Consider the following 21,431-nt stretch of genomic DNA (forward strand, 5'->3'; position numbering starts at 1 on the left):
TCTTGGAACGGTCGGCCCTTGCAAAGGTTTTGTGGATTCCACCAATGCAGAGAGTTGTATGCCCGACCGCTCACCAACACTAGGTCTTTCAACTGTCCTTGAGCCTGATTCCACTGACGTGCTAGGCACTCCTGAAGTGGGCGCATATGTAACCTCGCGTGCGGGACTATGAAGATGCAGGAGGCCATCATGCCTATCAACTGCATAAACACTCGCGCTGGAAGCGAGTGATTGGGTTTGAACTTGGAGATCAGCAGTTGTATGCTGTTGATCCTCACTAAATTTGGCTGAGCTGTGGCCGCCAGAGTGTCTATAGTCGCACCTAGGTACTGTTGTACGTGTGCGGGCTGGAGATGGGACTTTGGGTAATTTAGTGAGAATCCCAGACTGTGAAGAAGGTGAATGGTGCGGGACATGTGGCTTGCACATTGCTGGGCTGACTTCGCTTGAACGAGCCAGTCGTCTAGGTAGGGGTAGACGTGTATATGCTGCCTCCGTAAATGTGCTGCCACCGTAGCTAGGCACTTCGTGAAAACCCTGGGCGCTGTTGTCACGCCGAAGGGAAGGACTTTGAACTGATAGTGCTGCCCCTGAACAGTGAACCTGAGGTATTTTTTGTGTGAGGGGTGGATGGGTATGTGAAAGTACGCATCCTTGAGGTCCAGTGAGGCTAGGAAGTCTCCCTGCTTGAGAAGCGGAAGGACTTGCTGTAGGGTGAGCATGTGAAAGTGCTCTGAAAGAATGTACTGGTTCAGGGGTCTCAGGTCTAATATAGGCCTGAGCGACCCGTCCTTCTTTGGAATTAAAAAGTAGAGGGAGTAAACCCCCGTACCCTGCTCGTGGATGGGGACGACCTCTATAGCGCCTTTTAGAAGCATACTTTGCACCTCTTGCTGTAAGAGCGTTAAGTGCTCTGAGGACATAGGACGGTTTCTTGGTGGTATTGTGGGTGGAGTGGAGGTTAACTCCAGACAGTAACCGTATTTTACAATATCTTTGACCCACCTGTCCGTGGTGATGGAGTTCCACGTGGACAGGAACCTTTGTAGTCTTCCCCCGACAGGTGTTATGTGGTCGGAAGGAAGGGAGAGGGCGTCACTGCTTGTTCTTGGGGGAGGACCTGGTGTTGCCGTAGCCACGTCCTCTGCCCTTTGTACTGGAGCCACGATATCCACCTCGGGTGTTTTTATCGTAGGTGGTCTGTGTATTGCCTTTGTTATACGTTTGTTGTGACCCCTGTCCTCTACCTGCCCCCTTGTTTCCGGGGCGACGAAAGGAGCCGCTCCGAAAGGACTCAGTTTGGAGGGCGCCCATGGACTTTGCAGTGTCCGTGTCCTTTTTTATCTTTTCGAGGGTGGTGTCAACCTCTGGGCCGAATAAATAGTCGGGGTTGACGGGCTGGTTCAGTATGTTGTTTTGTACCTCAGGCTTGAATCCTGAGATTCGTAGCCAGGCATGTCGTCGCAGCATGACGCTTGTGTTTATGGCCCTGGCAGCCGTGTCTGCAGCATCTAGTGCACATTTGATGGAAGCATTTGTGAGTAGCTGTCCCTCTCTGATAAGAATTTCTGCACCTTCTTTGAACTGGTCAGGGAGATGTTGGAGTAGTTGCTCCAATGTGTCATAGTGCGCTCTATCGTAGCGAGCGAGGAGCGCTTGAGTGTTGGCTATGCGCCATATGTTGGCAGCCTGGGCGGCAACTCGCTTGCCGGAGGTCTCTAGCACCTTGGACTCTTTGTCCGGGGGAGGAGCGTCACCTGTCGTTTGCGAGTGTGCCCTCTTGCAAGCATTCGCTACGACGATGGAGTCGAGTGGTAATTGTCCTTTGATGTAAGTAGGATCCCCAGGTGCTGATCTGTATTTTTTATCAATCCTGGGGTTTATCACTCGTGCCCTGGTGGGTTCCTTGAAAATGTCCTTAGCTGGTTTGAGGACCCCCTTCAGCATAGGCAGAGTTTTTACATGTCTTTCTGAGGATGCAAAAGTGTCCATTAGAAAGTCATCCTCGATGGTATCTGAGTGAAGCTGTACCCCATGGTTATTTGCAGCACGTTCAATAAGAGCGTTGAACGCCGCAGTATCCTCCGTGGGAGATGTTTTTGCCCCATAGAGTTGTGGGTCCTGTGTATCGAGAGGTGCACTGGGGTCGGCAGGGTCGCCCCAAGTTTGATCAGGGTCCTGCTGGTCATCAGGGTCTGTGTCTACATGGTAGGGTGCTTGGTCATCCATGTAGTCCTCCAATGCATCCGTGTCGGAGCGTGTGGGGGAGAACCGGTGTGGATCCTGGTAGGAGGAATGGAACGGTTCATAAAGGAGAGGTCCTGATTCCACAGGCAGCTTCCTTTTTAGTGGGATCCTGAAAGGGTCCAATGGCGGTTCCGAAGTTATTCTTCGGTCGTGGAGAATCATCCTGCCAGTGTCGGCGTCGATGACACGTGACGGAGACGTCTCGTCCGGTGGAACCGGAGTCTGGGTAACCCGTGTCCTGAGTTGGAACATCTTCGGGATTGTTGACGGAGGCAAGCCGAAGGTAATGTTGGCTGGCCCCGTAGAGGTTGCTGGAGCTCCGATCGGGCCGGAACCCGACGGGTCTTTGAGGGCCGCCGTGGTTTTGTTGCTTTGCGTCGCAGCAGGCCGCACTTGGGGCGTCTTTGAGGCTTTGGCACCGGGCAGGTTCGTAGAGCCGGGCGTGGATTTTTTCGGTGCCGGCGGGTCCTCGAGTCGAGGTGTGGAGATCACCGTCGACGTCCTCGATACGTGAGGCATCGGCGTCGTCGAGGGAGCGACGCGAGGCGAAGCAGGCGGTATTGCCCTCGGTGTCGTTGGCGTCGGTAGCCGAGTAGGTTTCTCGGTGCCGATGGCCTTTTTCCGTTTGTCGACTCCGATGTCGCCCGATTCCAGTTCGGCACCGAAGTCCCTCTTGGTGCGGTCGGTGCCGACGCGTTGCGCTGGCGTCGAAGGCCTCGATCCGACCAGCGCCACTTTCAGTTTCGGATTCGTATGAACCGGAGCAGCTTTCGGTTTCGGTTTTGTGGTAGGGAAACCAGCTGGCTTATGCAGCAATGGCTGCCGCTGAACGTCCGAGGCCGGGCCCGAGGGCGGGGCCGAAGAACTACGGGATGGGTCTCGGGTAAGGCCCGAAGGCGATCCCTCGACCGGAGCCAAAGGCTGTGGCGCTGGTGTTTCTTCGGTTTGAACAGGTAGGCCTTGTTCATCATTGGAGCTACTCTCTTCGGCCCCTAAGGCCTCCTCGTCGTCTCCTACCTCGGTGTCGTCTTCACCTCTGTGGAAGAGTGACTCGTCGCCCTCGTCCGATCCGGGGTCGTGTTCGGAAACGGGACTGGAGGGTATGACTTCTAATTCTTCGACGTCGGCCTCGTCGAAGATGTCTGTTGGGGCCGGTGCCGCGTGCCGCGCCTCGAGTCTCGCCGCTCTTCGGTTCCTTAGAGTCTTCTTGGAACGGAACCGGGCACAGGCCATGCATGTCGATTCGTCGTGGTCCGGCGAAAGGCATTTGTTGCACACCGGATGGACGTCGATGTGTGGGTACTTCGCATTGCATACCGGACACCTTTTGAATGGCGTCCTGGATTCCATCGTCGAAGTAGTCGATGGACAGGTAAATGCGAAAGAAGTCGGTGCTGAAAGTTAGTAAACTAACAAAATGCTATCGAAACCCGATCGATAAACAGTACCGACGCGAACTAAAGGCCTTTTGGCCTCGACCAAATATTTTCCTAACTTGAGCTAAGATAGCACATCCGAACCCAATGGCGGAAAAAAACAATCTGAGGATGGAGAGGATGCCCATGCGCACTGTAGTCCAGGGGAGGAGTCACCTATCCAAGGATACTTCGAAGACTCTTCCAGGACAACAACGTGCAAACATCCGGACCCAACACTAGGCGGCGATCTATGCACAGATATGAATTCAGCAGCCCACATGCCTCGAACATATAAATATGAGTTTAACCCCTCCCTCAGAGACAGAGACTAGATTCAAACCTAACTAAAGTGGCTATAATTACGGGGCGGGCTGAGCTGACGTGGGGCTTATTGCTGGCACCGCTGCAAAATGCATTGTTATTGAGTCAGGATTAGAAGTGGTAGTAATAACATGAAGGGCAGTCACAACAGAATACACACTGACCTGAGACTTGCATGTAGAGGAGGGAAGACAGGGTGACTCACATTGCAGCGTACCCGCTTTAGTGACGAGTTGTGTGCTGCTTGCTGCTCCTCCAGTGTGCATCCCCTGGATGTTCCTAGTGAATGTAACCACCGCTCTGGGCTGACCCGCAGATTGACCATCTTGCTGGTTGCAAAAGTCGTTAGGGAGAGGCGCGCTCTCAACACCAGCACCAGCTGTAGTCAGTAGTCAGTAGTTGGTTTCGGCCACCAGTCACAGTAAAGAAAGCCTCAATGGAAGGCTGCAGTCCAGAGCCTTAGTTCAAGCCAGTCAGATTAGTGCTACTCAGTTTCCCCAAATTCTGTGTAGGGGTTCTATCAGATGGGCATGGTAGCCCGTGTTGCTCAGTATCAGCGCTGATACTGAGCAACACGGGCTACCATGCCCATCTGATAGAACCCCTACACAGAATATATTTTACTTCGCATCTTGAATCTACAATGATGCCGTATTGTTAATATGTGATACATCTTGCAGAGCGGGGTACGCAAACACGCCTGCTCTTTGTAATTCGCCTGGTTATTTACATATCGTGAAGTCAATCTCATGAGCCATTATGCTATTTTGACAAAATCTACCTTATAAGAAGGATACTGTTATATTTGAATTTTCAGCCAATAACTCAAAATACAGAGAGAAATACTCTACATCTTTATTTGAAGCCCTGAAGAAGTCTCTTTTCAAGGGACGAAACGCGTTGGCTATGACTCGTCATATACATCAATTAATGAAATAAAGAAAATAATTTTTCAAAGAAAATCTTATTCATGTTTTGAACCTTTTTGTCTACAATTCTCTATGAATCTTGTGAATGGTGCTGAACCTTTCTGTGTTGAATTGTGTAACAGGATTTGTTCCTGAGTGGGGAGCTTTGAGGGGAGTGCTCTCTGGTTCGCTGCACTATAGAAATCCTTAACAAGGACACTATTCTCTTGTCAGGTGCGGTATTTATAGCCCACACCCTTCTTTGTTTGTTTTACCATATATTTACCATTTTTATTTGAAAGTCAGATTACCCACAAAGGACTATGAAAATCTCAATAGTTTATGGTAAATGTTTTAGTACTCACAATAGGAATGCAAAGAAGCACATATATTATTCAATGGACATAGTTTTCTTTACAGATTAGCTGTGAATAATTTCTTCTAACCTTATTAGCTATAGTGTTCTGAGAAAAATGGCTAATAAACTTAAGGATGTTTCATAAAAAGAGATTATTTGAAGCCTTACCAGTACAGCAGGAATTACTAGGAAGCCTTTGATACTAGTGGAATTTCCAGTATGATTTATCATGCACATGCAAACTCAGTAATCTCTAAATACATTCCTCCCAAAGGACATTTATTTTGCATGGGAAATTAACCCCTTTAGGGATTTCCAAACTTGAATTAGGAGGAGTTAGGGTCTGATTTAGATCTTGGTGAGACTTGTCCTGCCGTCGCTTTTCGGCGGTCTGCCTGCCCATCAGCGTGGCAGTCCGCCCACTCTACTTCGATATTGGCTGGTCCTTGGAGGGAAGACAGTTGCATCCCACTGACTGCCAGAATTTTTCCCCCGCATCAGAGGAAAAAGCGACTGTTGGAAGGAGTCCCGCCAAGATTCCGACCTTCCTGATTACGATGTGCCTATCTGTCAAAGCAACTGTGGTGGGGAAACCGCCCAGCTCGGGTTGGCAGAAACAACATAAAAGAGGTGAAAACCCACCTTTTTTTCAGGTTCCTACCTTGGTTTCCATTTTGAACCCATTGTTTAGGTCCTTCCTATGCTGCTACCACTTCACCACTGACTTCACCTGCAGCCGCTGAGAGTGCCCATGGATGGGGAGCGCTCAGGAACTTCGAACGCTTCACACTTGCCAGTTCAGGTAAGATGGGTTTTAGGGCAGTCAGACTCAGGGGAACTTTCTGCTAAATTAACGTGTTAGAACTGAAACAATATTGACTTTAAGTTACAGTCTTGAGACTCAGACTATTAGTGGTGTACACTCTGGATGTTACCAATAGTGAACGGGGAATAATCACGATCACAAAACGCTAGGGCTGAAGGGGACAGAGCATAGCCAAAGAAACACTAAAGCATTGACCTCAGTGGAGGACTGTATAATTGTTTGAAAATGTCAAATTTTTGCTTTGTGTTGTTAGCAGTAGAAATAATATACGTCTCTTTTTTCATAAAAGTGAGTGCTTGGCTGGACAATGATTTATTATTGCTGATGGGCACATTTTGAGTTGTGAGGCCGTGTTTACTATCCTATATCCACTTTCCCACTGAGAGAGCCTTGGACTGCTTGGACCACACTATCCTGAGAGTTAATTGCAGAGAGTACTTTGTCCGGTTGTTTAGGAACCACTGTAGCTGAATCAAATTAATCATATAATTTAATATGATTTAATGATGCTGTTTCTGATGGTTTGCTTCAGTCTCATCATGGCTGACTTGACTTCGATCAAACGTCACATATCAATTTAGAGGAATGCTGAAATTGCTAATCTGTGACGAGTGTATGGGAATACATCATTAACAACCCTATACCTTGCTAAACATTTAGAACGGTAGCAAATTTCCAAGTAAAAACAAAGTCACACATTAAAGATGAGTTTGACTGTAAGAAGCCGGCAAGTTTAATGTGCCAGAAGCTAATTACATCTTCATTACCTCAGGAGCGGTGGTGTAAAGTTGTAAATAAAGGGGTGTGACCAAGATGGCGATGGAATAGAAGCATTTCTTCTTCACTCCACACCTAGCCTTCCGTGCCATCGAACATGCTGCCCCCACCCAATGGCAGAAGCTTTGCCCACGAGGGGGTGAAGTACCTCAGCACAACCGGGTTGCCCCAGAAGTGCAAGCTTGGCACCCCTGTGCTGAACCGTTGAATGCATCGTGAGTGGCAGATCAATGGGTCTGGCTTCACATCCAGGAGGCACTGGCATTGCGGAGGGGCGGCATTGCATCCTGCCTCCTCATAGTGGCTGCATCACCTCCGGCACGGGGCTCTGGAGGTGCCCCAGTGGGAAAAGGAACAGTGGATGAACACTTGTGTAGGGTGAGTGCAGATGGTGTTGATGACGATGGGGTCTGCATAGAAAGACCGGGATCGGCGACTCCCTGCTATTAGGAATGCAGTGACTCAGGAGCAGAGGCCGAGACCCTTCCTCAGAATTGTGGGCTTGGCTGGAGAACCAAGGGGAGAGCCACCACCTGCTTGCAGGTGGTCAACAACAAGCCTGATAACCCGGCTTCATCAGGCACCAGCTTTGAACTTTGAGAGTACTGACCCCGTCAACAGGCCAGAATGGTGGCGGTCAGGCCTCCTGGAGTCCAACACATTAGAAGTGAGACAATCTAAATCACTCAAAGAGAAGTTGCACCCTGGTGACATTCTCGACGACCCCCGAAGATATGGCAGTCCACAAATCCCACAAAAACTCGATCCCTCACAGAAAGCTGATACGTATCGCAAGTGGAGCCCTGAAATGAGGGGGAGCAGAGTGCCCTCTCGGCAAAGATTCTCACCAACAAAAGAGGAACCTCGCTAACCAGGGTCTTCAATGAGGGCCTCTTTAATTAACTTCTACAGGTAATTACACTGCTCTAGGTAGGCAGAAGCCTTGAAAGACAAATTGTATGCAACATGACATGGGGGACCTTGGCCAAAGAATCTTCATCCTTGAGTACGCCAGCAACAGGAGAGAGGAGGAGCTAAACTCCTACAGACAGGAACTGGTTGACATACAGGACCAAAATTATACAATGCAGGTACACCTGGAGGGCCTGGAACATAGATCACAAAGATTCAACATCTGCGGAGTTCCTAGGGGTGAGAAGGCCAGGGAAAAGGGGGATACTGAGATGTATGTCTAACGCCTAGTCTATCAGGTTCTGCCTGAGCTCCCAATAGCTTGCATGTAACTGTACAGAACCCACAGTCGATAGGGCTACGGGCCCAGCGGCACCCTGCCAAATATTTTGACCTGCCTGCTTTACTTTCGCCAGACGGAAGCTATCATGGAAACTGTCCATCAGGTGGATGCCATCTAGTTTGAGGGCACTAGGATTTTCTCTACCAGGACTTGCCACTGGGCACCCTAAAGCGTCATTGGCAATTAAAGCTAATCACCACCTTTCCTCAAAGTAACTGTGAAATAGTGCTGGGAGCATGCCTTCTGACTGCTCTTTACCTGGAATTGAGAGGCCCACGCGGCGTGTACCTCATAGTGGCTGCTGCAATTCTTGAGCTCCCAGAGCCAACAGATCTGGCAACCCAACCAGGCACGCCTCCCAAGACAGAACGCCCCCGTGACGAATCAGGAAATAAATCAGAGTGATGCAGAAAAGATCAACAGCGAAACCCCCAGAAACTGCAATGGAAAGAGAGCGGCATGCGATTCTGCACAAGCTACAGACCAATGATATGGAGCCCAGACTATGAGAATATGATCAACAGCCGGATACTCACCGCTAAAAGAGGGAACGAGGCTGTGAAGACGCAACCCCACAGATTAAAGGGGAATGGGCCAGACGGAAACCAGGATATACACTAGTCACTGGCAAGATGGACCATGGACCCTATGGGCATATTATTGTCTCACAGTCCATACGGATTACTCCAGTTGGGGGGAGTGGATGCTTGTTAATTTTAGTTGATACTTCTACAAGGGAAATTGTGGACCCCACCACTGCATAACAACACTGTCTCCATGTCACATTCACCCGAAAACAGGCAGACCTTGAGACAACAACAGCATTCACAACCCCCAACAGGGATGTTTAGCTACCCTACCCAACCCTACCACTGCAAATACTTAGCTTGAATACCAGTGGCCTCAGTGTCCTAGTTAAGCATGGCTCTGTGCTGCATATGCTCTAAGATTCAAACTGTGACATCTGCTTACTAAAGGAAACTCCCCTGCATAAAAGAGAAAATGGAACAGGTTCCGCACATGTTGGTTCACCAGATACGTCCTCTCCTCCAACCCGGCAAAGAGGTGAGCTCAGGCCATATTACTTGTCAATAAATTTAAAGGCATTCTACTGTCCACTATTGCCGAGATCCCAGGCACACTACTGGTTGTATGAATTTTATAAAACACACACTATCACAAGCAAAATATACACTTCTACCTATACCCAAGAAGGCTTTCTCCGTGAGGCAATTTCCCAAATTCTGACAAATCCCGGATGCGGAGGCACTTATAGAGGGGCTTAACATAGTGAAGGGCACTGACTTTGACCGGTCAGCACACAGAATGGGGCAAAAGGGAGTCTTCTCGGAGGCGAACCGCATATAGCTCAAGGACTTTGGGCTGGTAGATATATGGGGAACCCACCACGGGAAACAATCTTTATATATATTTATTATCTAATGGCAGTCGCCAGTAGGTAGTTATAGTTAGGAAGTAGTTTCCATAGGAAGAGCGTTTTTTCATTCACCAATAACTTGTTTGATGAATCCCCTTGAAATTTTCAAAATTAGTTTGACGCTTACTTCTGCTGCTGTCTTGAAGAGTGATCTGTCAAGCGGGGTCCGAGAATGGGGTGGGGGGGGGGGGGGGGGGGGGGTATTGGTGGTGTCCTAAAACGCATTTTACCCATGTTCATTTCCATAGGTAATTGAGACATGGCTACAGCCGGAACTGAATGGAATTACACCAAATTTGGCAGGAAGGTTTTGGTCCAGAAAGTGCCCTTTTTGTGATTTGGTGTTAATCAGTTCAGTAGTTGAGATCTGATTGGCTGACAACACTTCAGACCAGGAAGTCTTGGCAGTCATCTTGTGACTCGGCGCAAACCGAGCCACAGAGAAAAAAGGAAAAAAAAAGAAAAGGGTAAGGATAGAAACACCCTGAACCTGCAGGCCTCTTTTGGGGGGGGGGGGGAGTGAGTGAGCAGATGTGTGAGTGCATGTTTGGATGTGTGAATGGTCATGTACGTGGTTGTGGGGGGTGAGAGTGCTTGTATGGGTGAGTGAGTGGGTGTGTGAGTGACTTTAGGTAAATAAGGGGGTGTGTGAGTAACTGCATGGGTGAGTGGGTGGCTATGTGGGTGGCTGTATGGGTGAGGACAGGTTGTATCAGTGATTGTATGGATGAGTGAATGGTTGGGTGAGTGGCTGTACAACAAAGTGAGTGGGTGTGTGAGTGCCTCAATAGAAGGGTGAGTGGGTGTATAAGTACTGGTATGTGTCTGTGAATGGTTATATGAGTGGTTGTGTGGGAGTTGGTGTACACAAGGTTTATGGGGATGTCAGTGGGGTGTGAGTGGTTCTGTGGATGATGTCATCAGTGATTTTATTGACTATAAGTGATGTAATATGTGAGGTCATAAACAGTGCATTGCGGGGGCATAACTTATAATTAGCGCAGGTAACTATAACCGCCAAATTTCACTGGGTTTGTGTGAGTGAAACCCGAAACTAACTATCACCAGGAATTTTTAAGGTTTCTGAGTGAAATCTGAGGCTTACTATAACATCCCTGTAACCTTTTCTTTTTCCAGTGAATTTCAACGGTTTCTTAATGGTATTTCCTAACTATAACGTCCATGTAACCTTTGGTTTTCTCCGTGATTTTTTATTTTATTATTGTAATGTAATATTAAATACCTATAAATGTAATGCTATCGTCGCTGTTCAGCAGGGGGTTAGCCGCACTGCTTGCAGCCAACCCCACGCTGCGCAGGCGATTTCCTCTAGCATCTACTTACAGAAATCTGTGATAACATGAGTACTCGTATAAAGAAAACAACAAGACTACAAAGCGGTCAATCTCCACCAAACAAGTTACTTCCTTTTAACTATATGAAGTAAGTGCTTCTTTGTTTGATAGAGATGTCCTCATATTACTCTGCATCGAGAATGCGTCACCAACATCGGTAGGAACCGTGCTCGGGTGGCCTTTAGGTAAGCTGTCCATCAACATGGGATAGGGCGGGAAGACATTTGCCTACTACTAAGGTGGATGAGACAGGGCCAAATAGGCGGAGCAAGTGATTTTGTGCATTTGCATGTTCATAGTAATTTGAAAGTAGAACATCAGACTCTGCTCTCACCAGGACGAACAAGAAAGAACACACTTGTCGCAGTCACTACAGATTGCACTCCAATAGATCAACAATGCATTCACCTCAATCAAGGATTTCAGCTCATTTCTCAATGTGGAACTGCCGAGAAAACACACTTGTTTTCCGTTCACTGAGCCCAAGAAGCTAGGATCATTTGTCCTTTAAAGAAGTGGAGCTTCAAATGGGGCACCTGCTATCATTATATTTGTAAGTGCTTGCCGTTGAGGTTTAGTTCCTGTGAAATGATTATCAGGACCAGAATGGAACCTCACCTGCCCGTTTATCCAGCAAGAGTCCACAGCTTTGCACAAAATGTCTGCCCAACTGAAGTACTTTTTACTGGTTAATTAGCAAGTGCTACCTTGTTGGGTATATCCCTAGTGCATATTCTACACTATAGCTATCTAATGGACCATAAGGGAATGTCTCAAGTGACCTTGTGTGTGTTTAGTTGAATCCTTGACTACATAGATGCCACGGGGGCAACCCCAATGCCCCACGGCCCCAGCTGGCTCCCCACCTCCAGCAGTAGTAGGCCCTGCTCCCGCAGGCAGGGAGCAGCAAAAAATACTGCTCGCTCGTGCGTAAGCAATTTTTTCATCTGTTTGTCTGCCTGCTTGGCAGCAGACAGGAAAAACAGATGAAAAGTCCGCTCCAAGATGGTGGGAGCATTTTTAAAACTCCCACCAGCTGGGAGTGTACTTTGTGTTTGCTCTCGCTTGGCGGGAGCTTTAAATTGCTCCTGTCAAGCAAGAGCAAATAAAGGTTTCCCGGCTCGCACTAGTGTGAACAGGGAAACTGCTATATCCCAGGGGAGGCCACCCATGGGCCTAGAGCTGGGAGATGGGGTCCCCAGGGCCATTAATAGTTCAAGGAGGATTGTTGCAAGGCCTCCGCCCTTTTAAATGCATGGCCAGGCCCCAGGGAATAAGGTGCCCAATACACAGGGATTGGGGCCAAATGGCCCCCTTCCCCTTTAAATGATCCCAGGGCAGAAAACAGCCCGAGGGGAGGGGGGGGGCTCCCATGTCTGGCATTCAGCCTAGCCCCAGGGAGGTGGTGGTTTCCGGGAGAGGAGCCACACATGCCCTCCTGACCCTTTTATAATATTAACACTACACCCTCCATCGGGACATGGCCAACCCAGGGGGCATATGAAAACTAAGTGAGGGAGTCCACACTTAGGGGGGTTCCTCCTGACCCTTTCCCAATTTTTCAGCAGATTCACTGCAATTTCACAGCAAAATGGAAGAAGATTTTAAAAAATAATAATAATTGGGGGCCCCCGGGGCAGTTCCTGTGAGACCTCACCACAAGGCCTAGGGAATCAGGGTATTCCTACCCTGCTCCCTCATGATTTTTTGCATTTTTTCTTCGGACTTGGCTGAGTCAGAGTGCCAAGATGGCTGCCAACACTTCTTGGCTGAAGTGCTGCAGCCAGTCAGATCTCAGCATTAGATCTGTCGGGCTCGTAGAGGATTCGCGTCCCTAGATATTTATATTTCTTTTTTCTTAAATCACTCTAAAATCCTTAAATGATTTACATCAAATTACAAAGAGAGCTCCTTCTGGACCAAGAGCTATCTTTCTGCCAAATTTGATGTAATTCTGCCCAGCAGTTCGTACTATGATTCTGTCTAAAATTGCATGGGAAAAATGCATTTTGGGTCCCCCCATTTTTCTTGCCCCAGTTTGATGAATCACCCTGAAACTTTACACACAGCAGCTGAACTCAGTTGCGTACTAGCTTTGAAAAAAGTGAAGTTTTGTCTTATGGCACCAACGTTATTTGCAAAACAAAAAACGATTTTACTATGGAAACTAGTTTCTAACTATTACCACCTACTGATGACCGACAGTAGGATATATAACTTAAAAACACTCATACTCCCTTATTCACCCCACAACCCGTAAAACGCCCTTACCCTAATTCCTAATAGATATATCAATTAGGAATTAGGGTAAGGGCGTTTTACGGGTTATGGGGTAAATAAGGGAGTATGAGTGTTTTAAGGTTTAGGGTGGTTAAGGGTATTGGGTTGTAAGAAAGTGCTTAGGGGTGGGTAAGGGTATTGGGTGATAAGGGTATTTTCAGGGTTTAGGCCAAATCTGATGATAGGCTCATGGTCTCTGATGTATATATGTTACTGCTCAGAGAGGTCCTGCAACCACAAAAAGCAGCTCACAAGAAATGGAAAGCTGAATTAGAATGCACACTCAGAAACAAGAAATTGGGGGAAAATATTTTGCCACACATGCAACCAATGCTGCAGGACGAAAAGCCATGATTAGCCATGATTACGGTTATTCACTACTGTACTACACACCTGCTCGAGTCTACAACTGGTGTTGTAGAGGGTGAGCTCATCTGGTACCCTCGCCCACCTCTTATGGCATTGCCCAAAGCTACAGCTCACTCACACTCCCGATGCACTCTGACTGAGGGAGAGCGATGGTCCTGACCTTAGCTGCGGCTAGACAGGTAATCTTAGCTTGGAGGGGCAAGGTCATGGTTCCTGATTATGGGGCATTGTTACACAGTCTTTGAAAATTAAATTGAAGGATGGAAAATATTTTAGCAACACTGGAGGCAAAAGAGGTCTGTGAGAAAACTTGGGGGCCATGCATTAACTTTGTCAAACATGAATAAAGAGAACTTACGTGCCCCAGATATCACAGGGAGCACTGACTTACAACCTTAAATACCACTGCTTAGTACTGAACAATAGTTCCTACATGCAACATTAGGTCTATGGGGGACATGGAACATACACTGATGGGCTACCTGGAAACGAGACATGGAAAACACTGGACACCATAAGTGATGGAGAGTGATGAGGTGTTGTTTTGGAGGAGGAGGGCAGAGGCCCCATTAGGGGAGCGAGCCTTGTTTTTTGGTCTTCCTTTTTTATTGCTTAAGTACCACCCTGTTTATCATGACCACCAGCATTTGGATATAGCTTTATGTTTCCTTTTGCTTTCAGTCTTTGAATTTAGGTAGGCAAATACTATTTTATAGCTGTAGATGATCAGTGCCGGCACTGTAACATGTATTTATTTGCATCAGCCTTTTTCTAGAGCAATGTAATGCAAATAAGTGAGGTGGTCATTCATTAAAAAAATCACATACGTTCATATTTTGAAGCCACATAATTTGTCACAATCTTAGGATGACTGCATGCCAAGTCATATTTATAGATGTTGCTTCTAAGCACGTCTCTTCACATTTGTTCACAAGTTTTCTTAAGTATTCTAAAATGAATAAGGATTATTGTTTGGTTAACTGCTTTACACACAACACAAACTAGAACAGCTTGGCCCAAAGTTGCATGTGTGAGCTAATGTGTTTCTAACTAAAACCAGTTCAGCGTTGGGGGTTGGTTTGTTAGCGCCTTGTGTGAGCTCATTCTCAGATCAAATCAACACTGTGTTCTCCTTTTCTCCAATGCCTAGCATTTTGTATCTCTAGAGAGAGTTGTTGGGACTGATATTCTGGAAATATAAATTACTGGTGAGAGGAAATGGCACAAGAAACATCATCATCTCTAACATGTACAGTCTCTTACCCTTTCCATGCAGTGCCATCAGACTTTAATCTCAATCTCTTTTAACATATGGGGTAATATAAAGAGATCTATACCTGTGCAAGTGACTCCTCCAAAGACCCAGCACTGCCCATATTTAACAGATTTGTACCCTCCTTTCTTCCAACGCCTGAGGATGTCAACACTTCCAACCCACGCCCCAGGGTCCACACCTCCGCGAAAGGATCCTTTCCACTTCCCCTTCAATACGCCCTGATCATCAAAATGGTTGATCTGTGGGATAAATAGTCAAAGCATTACTTTGAAAAGCTTTTGAGGTATGAAGAATTAACTGACAGAATAGTAAGCTACAGGCACCTGCTGGTAATCTTTGCTATTCTCTTAGCATGTTCCCTCTTTTACACTTCAGAACTAGCCAAATGTGAACATTCTTTGAAAAATAAACCTGCAAACTGTCAAACCTCTGCTTATCTATTCTTTTATTTCTTACTTAATCTTAACTGATTTAACCATCTTCAAAGAATGCAACACCTGCCAGCATAGCCCCATGCAGCACGCTAAGCAATTTACCTAGCAAAAGCCTTGTTAGGGTAGTAAAAACTGAAAAGAAGTCGTATTTATGAAAGCATGCATGTGCAGTTTCTAATATTTCATATGAAACAGTGGAGAAGGAACGATATATGAAATTTGGGTAATACCTGGAGGAAATGTTTGGGGAAAAAAGGTCAGGGGAAAAGGGAAGCAAGTGAATATCAGAACGGAAAGCAAAGTAATTATTTCCTGGATGAATCAACACATATTTTTAATGACTTTAATGTTATCTCCCAGACTACAATAAGGCAGTAATCAGTAACTAGAAATTAACTCTGATATAATAGAGCTCGGAAAAGTTAGGTGTTGTGAGGTGGCATTGGTTCAATCTAGCAATGCATTAATCAAAGAAAGAATACATTTGAGACTCAACATTGTTCTGATTTTCCTTGAATAACAACTAAATATCTTCCACTCTATCACGACCTGCCATCTGCTACATTGTGCAATCCCAATATAATTCTTTTTCCCAGTTAGCAATGGACATTGACACTGAATCCTTGGTTTTGTAGTCCTTGGACTTGAGCAGAGGAGAGGTAGGTGAGACACACTAAAGGAAGTCCATGCATACATACGGTACACACACCACTGAGCGGTCGACTTTAAAGTGAAACCTGATGCCCATACTTTGGAGGAGGGGAAGCTGCAATTCCCTTCAACTATCCTCTAGGCAAGGGGGGAGTGCCCAAGCAATATGGCCGACAGGACGCACTAGCGAGGAACTCCCCAGTTCCCTGTTCCAATCCTCTATATTCCTGCTAGTTCAGCTATTTCCCCACCTGCCGGCTCTCAACAAAACTTCCCGTGAATGGTGCGCACACAGCGACCCTGACGGTGGATGCAGATGGAGAGCAGAAAGGTTGTTAAACGTGGCCAGTCTAGTGGGGCCGTCTGAGGGCCTTGGCGGTGCTTGAGACTAAGAGCGCCACTGGGGCAGCATCAGACCCTCCGGGGCTGCAAGCTGCAGCAGACACCAATGGCGCCACCTAACAGCTGGCCAGCAAATGCAAATCCCCAGAGGGCTGGACTGAATAGGCTTGACGCATCACATCATGGATTCCACTGAGCCATGATAGAGTCCTGTGACCATGGGCTTCGGGGGGCCAGGAGGTGAGCCTTCGGGGTGTACCCAACCCTCCACTGCACTTATCCATGATCAACAGCAGGACCTTTCTCCTGCCGCCCCTGTCTCTTCTCCTGCAACAGTGAAGCCCCCGTACATACAACCACCACCACCCCTAACACAACTGCATAAGAACAACTCCACTGCTTCCTACTCAACACCGAATCACTCTGCAAGCATGCCACAGAGATCTGGGACACCATCACTTCCCTCACCCCGACGATGTCTTCCTCATCGAGACCTGGCTCAACACTGCATCAGCGCCTAGCATCGCCTCCACTACACCCCTTGGCTACAAGGTAGCACAAAAAGACCACATCAAAAAACACTTAGGTGGAATCGCCATCATCCACAAAGAAATCATCCACTGTACCACACCTCAATTTTAACCTCAATGACCTTAAAGACGCAAACACAGTCAACCTCCTTGAAAGCATAAACCTCGGCCTCACCCAACAAGTCACCAACCCCATTCAAAACACAGGGCACACGCTCAACCCCATTTTCACAGCCATTGATAGAGTAAAGTACAGACATGTCTCTGAGCTCACCTGGACCAACCACTCCATCGTCCACTTCACCAATACAGTATCACCCAGTACTGCCACCAAGCCGCCAAGTACCTCACACTGCACTGGAACAAAGTATCTGAGAGCCAATGGACCGACACCCTCAACACCTCCCACCCTGACGCCGAAACCAATCTTGAACAGGCTGTCAAGAACTTCTCCGCCTGGTTCACCGACTGCGCTGACAGAATTGCCCCTGTCAAACCCAAGAGATGCACCAAGCAGGCCAGCTGGAAAACCACAGAACTTAGAACAATAAAGAGCAAATGCAAGCGACTAGAAAGGAAATGGCACACCAGCAAGGAGCCCACAGACCGCGCCACCTTCAAGACATCCCTCAGCCACCACAACAAACTCCTGAAAGATCTGAAAAGGAACACCTAAGCCTACTGCATCGAAACCAACACCAACCAGAGCAAAGTACTCTTAAGCATAGTCAGGGAGTTCTCCAATCTCTCAGCCACTGAAACATCATCACCCCTTCCCAAAAATTCTGCGACATCCTGGCATATATGCATCAGGCAGACTTTCTACAATCTACAAACGCTTCCAACCCCAACCTGCTGCCTGCAACATACTCAGCCTCCCTGCTCCCACACACACAAACTCCGACCACCAGATTATCGCTTGGGACCAGCTCACCACCCAGAGCACCACAACCATCATGCAATCTGTCTGCTCAAGAGCACCCACAGACCCCTGTCCTCACCACATATTTGACCTCAGAAGCAGGTTGATCAGCAATAAGCTCACCACCATCTTCAACACATCAGTCACCAAGGCCAACTACCCAGATAAATGGAAACACGCTGAATTCAAACCTCTCCATAAAAAAATGCTGCCGATCCCAACAAGTTCAAGAACTATCGCCCCATCTCTCTGCTGCCTTTCACCCTCTAAAGTCCTTGAAAAGGCCATCAACCACCAACTTACGGAATACCTGGAGAGCAGCGATCTTCTGGACTCTTTCCAATCCAGGTTCCGCACTAATTACAGAGCAAAACCGTCCTGATCGCTGCCTCCGACTACATCAGAACCCTCCTGGACTGAGGCCGCCCTGATCCTCCTCCACCTCTCGGCAGCGATCAACACCATATCCCACCACACCCTGATCAAGAGGCTCCATCAGATCAGAATCCAAAGGGACGCCCTCAAATGGAACACTTTCATCCTCACCGGAAAAATCCAGAGAGTCGGCCAACCACCATTCATCTCGAGACCCAAGAACATCATCTGCGGAGTCCCTCAGGGTTCGTTCCTCAGCCCTACACTGTTCTATGCCTACATGACCCCCCCTGGCCAACATTGTCAGAACCCACAGACTGAACTTCATATCCTATGCTGACAATACCTAGCTCATCCTCTCTCTATCTGAAGACCTCTCCACCACAATGGCCAAATTCTGCCTGTAAATGAACACCATCACAGACGGGATACAAAACAACTTCCTCAAACTCAACACAGACAAAACAGAAGTACTGATCTTGGGGAACAACACCTCCCCGTGGAATGACTCCTGGTGGCCCTCTGAACTAGGACCCTCACCCCCTTCAACTCACCACGCCTGCAACCTCTGCATCATCCTTAACAGCAAGCTCACAATGAACAACCAGATCAACTTTGTCTCCTCTGCCTGCTTCTTCGCCCTTCACATGGTCTGAAAGGTCTTTGAATAGCTCGCCATCAGCACCAGACGTACCGTCTCCCAAGCCCTCGTCACCAGCCGATGGGACTATGGCAACGCACTCTACGTAGGAATTAACACACACCTCCTGAAGAGACTGCAGACCATACAGAACTCAGCGGCCAGACTCATCCTTGACCACCGCAAGAAACTCCACTGGCTCCCTTGCAAAGAAGACGTCAAGTCAGGAGGTTGACCCACACCTATAAAGCCCTACACAATCAAGGACCAGCATACATCAACCCCCGCCTGAGCTTCCACCAACCCTCCAGACACCTGTGCTCCACCTCCCTCTCCCTCCTACACACCCCCCTGCATCCATTGTAAGGTACAGTTGAGGACGCTCTTCATCTGGAACAGACTGCGTCTCCACCTCTGGACTTCACCCTCTCTTCAGGAATTTAGAAAGGGACTAAAAAACTGTCTGTGCAACTGATTCCACCAACTACAGCAAAGCTTTCAGTGCCTGGATACCCTCATGGGTGACTAGCAGCACTTTGAAAATCCGGTTTGATTGATCTTCCCAGGCTACACAAGCAGGATCCAGGCCCAAAGACAATTGCTTCTGGCTCTTAAACAAAAATTCCTAACACTTAACCTATGATACATGCTCCTGTTTCCAGCCAAGTTGAGTGTAGTGCAGGGGAATGCTCCCACTTGTTCGATTCTATCTATACGAGGTCTGGGCACGGGTCCAGTACAAGCCAGGGACTAAACAGGAGCCTGCACACACCAGCCCCCAGGGGTAGACACAGTGGACTTACCGAGCAACGTGGATGGGGAATGGCTCACTGAGCAGAGATGAAGCACATAGAAGTGCAACCTGGTGGCATGCTGGAAGTGGCTGAAGGCTGGGTTCAAGACATTTTGGAGGCTTCAGAGGATACCCCCAGCAGACATTGTCGGAAGCCACCAGCGCATGATAGTGTATTTTTGAGGGGAGGGGGGAGCCTGCAAACTACCGGGATCTGGGCTGACTCCCGCTGGTCTTGAGATGACCAACAAGAGCTTGCAAGGGGGCTGAACCCGGGAGACCAGGGGCATCCTGCTCTCAACTGCCTGTTTGAGAGATGCCTCAGTACACTACGTGGGCTGTCCCTGCCGCTGCTTCCAATTCCAACCATCCAGACAGGAGCGGCCTGGACATGCAGCAGCAGGGAACCTCCACCAAACTTGTAAGCTGAATGGGTGAGAGCTGGGGCTGCCACAACACAAGCTCGGACCCTCGATAAAAAGAATCTCTGCAGATTTGGATACTTCAGAAACCGCTGGGGGCATTGGCCCTCTCCCACCTAGGGGAGCCCCTATGGGGGGGAACCATGGGAGTGGGGTGCCAGGCCTCACCTGAAATTGGGCTTTTTCTTTAAAAATTTTAACAATCCTACAGGATCATAAATCTGTAGTTTTGGGATGCGGTATTAAAACAGAAGAAGGAAAGAAGGTTTGACCACTATGTCCATGGGCAAACATTACAGTTTGATGGTTTCAGTTGTTTACGTGGGGCAAGAGTACTGCATGGTATGAACAGAGGAGATATAGGAGAGGTTCTCGTAGCCTTCGCCTTCTGGTGGACTGAACAGAGGCGGCATGGATGACTACACACATGGCAGGAGCAGTAAAAGTCATCTCCTGGAACACCAGGGGACTACAAGACTACACCTAGCATTATAGAGTACCCACCTGCCTGAGAATTCACTGGGTAGGCATGTGCAGGAAACCCACTTGGGCAACAAGGAAGCTGGCAAACTATAGAAAAAATGGTGCGGCAAGTTGCATTTCTCACCAACTCAACATACGCCAGGGAACTATTTATATGGATACCCCCTCGGTGTACAGTTTCAATACTGGGAGCCCTGGCTTAATACATGAGCGTGATTTCTTAACCCCAATACACTACGCTAAGACTACGAGTAACTAGACACAAAGGGAAGAATCTAGAGGCAACAATACTTTCGTGATATCGATTGACTCTGAACATCTAACACGTATATTAAGTTGTGATAAGCCTTGAGGAAGCCCAGGAAGGCGAAACGCGCGTTGGCTGCCATTTTTGTACTTAATAATAAAGAAAGTGATAACGGAATACTATCTTCAAACGCGGATTATTCTTTGTGGACTGTGTGTTCAGATAGCACATATTAGATTAGACTGAACAATTTGGACTCCCTGCAGACAGTGTTGCATTGACTCAGGAATACAATAACTACAATTTGGTGTGCTTTGGTGTTTTTTAAGAGTAACTTTGTATCAAACCACATGCCCAAGTATTGCTATTTTTCAACCATGTCCACTTTGTTCTCGCCCAGATACAAATTAAACTTTACATTTGCTTTCCCTGACACTATTATTTTGGTCTTGTCTAGATTAACAATGAGTCTTTTTCTTGAACAATAATACTCAAAAACACTCAATTTCTTTTGTAACTCTACTTCTGTCATGCCCACTATCACCAAATCATTGGCGTAAAGTAGGCATGGGACATATGTACCATTAATCTTGCAGCGGAGGCCACTTACTTCCTTTATTGGGTCTGGGAAGTCAGCCAAAAACAAAGAGAATAATAGGGGAGCCAGGACGCAACCTTGTCATAGACTGTTCTTAATTTGTATTTTCTTCTATAGGGTTCCTCCAGTATCTAGTATCACACGGGCCCAATTGTGACTATGTATC

At 47.6% G+C, this 21,431-nt stretch overlaps 1 protein-coding gene across 2 annotated transcripts in view; it reads right to left on the bottom strand.

Moving 5' to 3' along the window:
- The window catches only part of LOC146812220 (protein-glutamine gamma-glutamyltransferase 6-like), a 306,117-nt gene that overhangs the window by 65,609 nt on the left and 219,077 nt on the right, over positions 1-21,431 (bottom strand). For both annotated transcript variants that reach the window (XM_085619250.1, XM_085619251.1), the window contains exon 6: positions 14,890-15,067. In XM_085619250.1, the coding sequence (XP_085475376.1) occupies positions 14,890-15,067 (178 nt within the window). The remainder of the gene's footprint in view (positions 1-14,889; positions 15,068-21,431) is intronic.

The sequence above is a fragment of the Triturus cristatus genome, chromosome 7 (assembly GCF_964204655.1).
Source record: "Triturus cristatus chromosome 7, aTriCri1.1, whole genome shotgun sequence".
NCBI classification, from domain to species: Eukaryota; Metazoa; Chordata; class Amphibia; order Caudata; family Salamandridae; genus Triturus; species Triturus cristatus.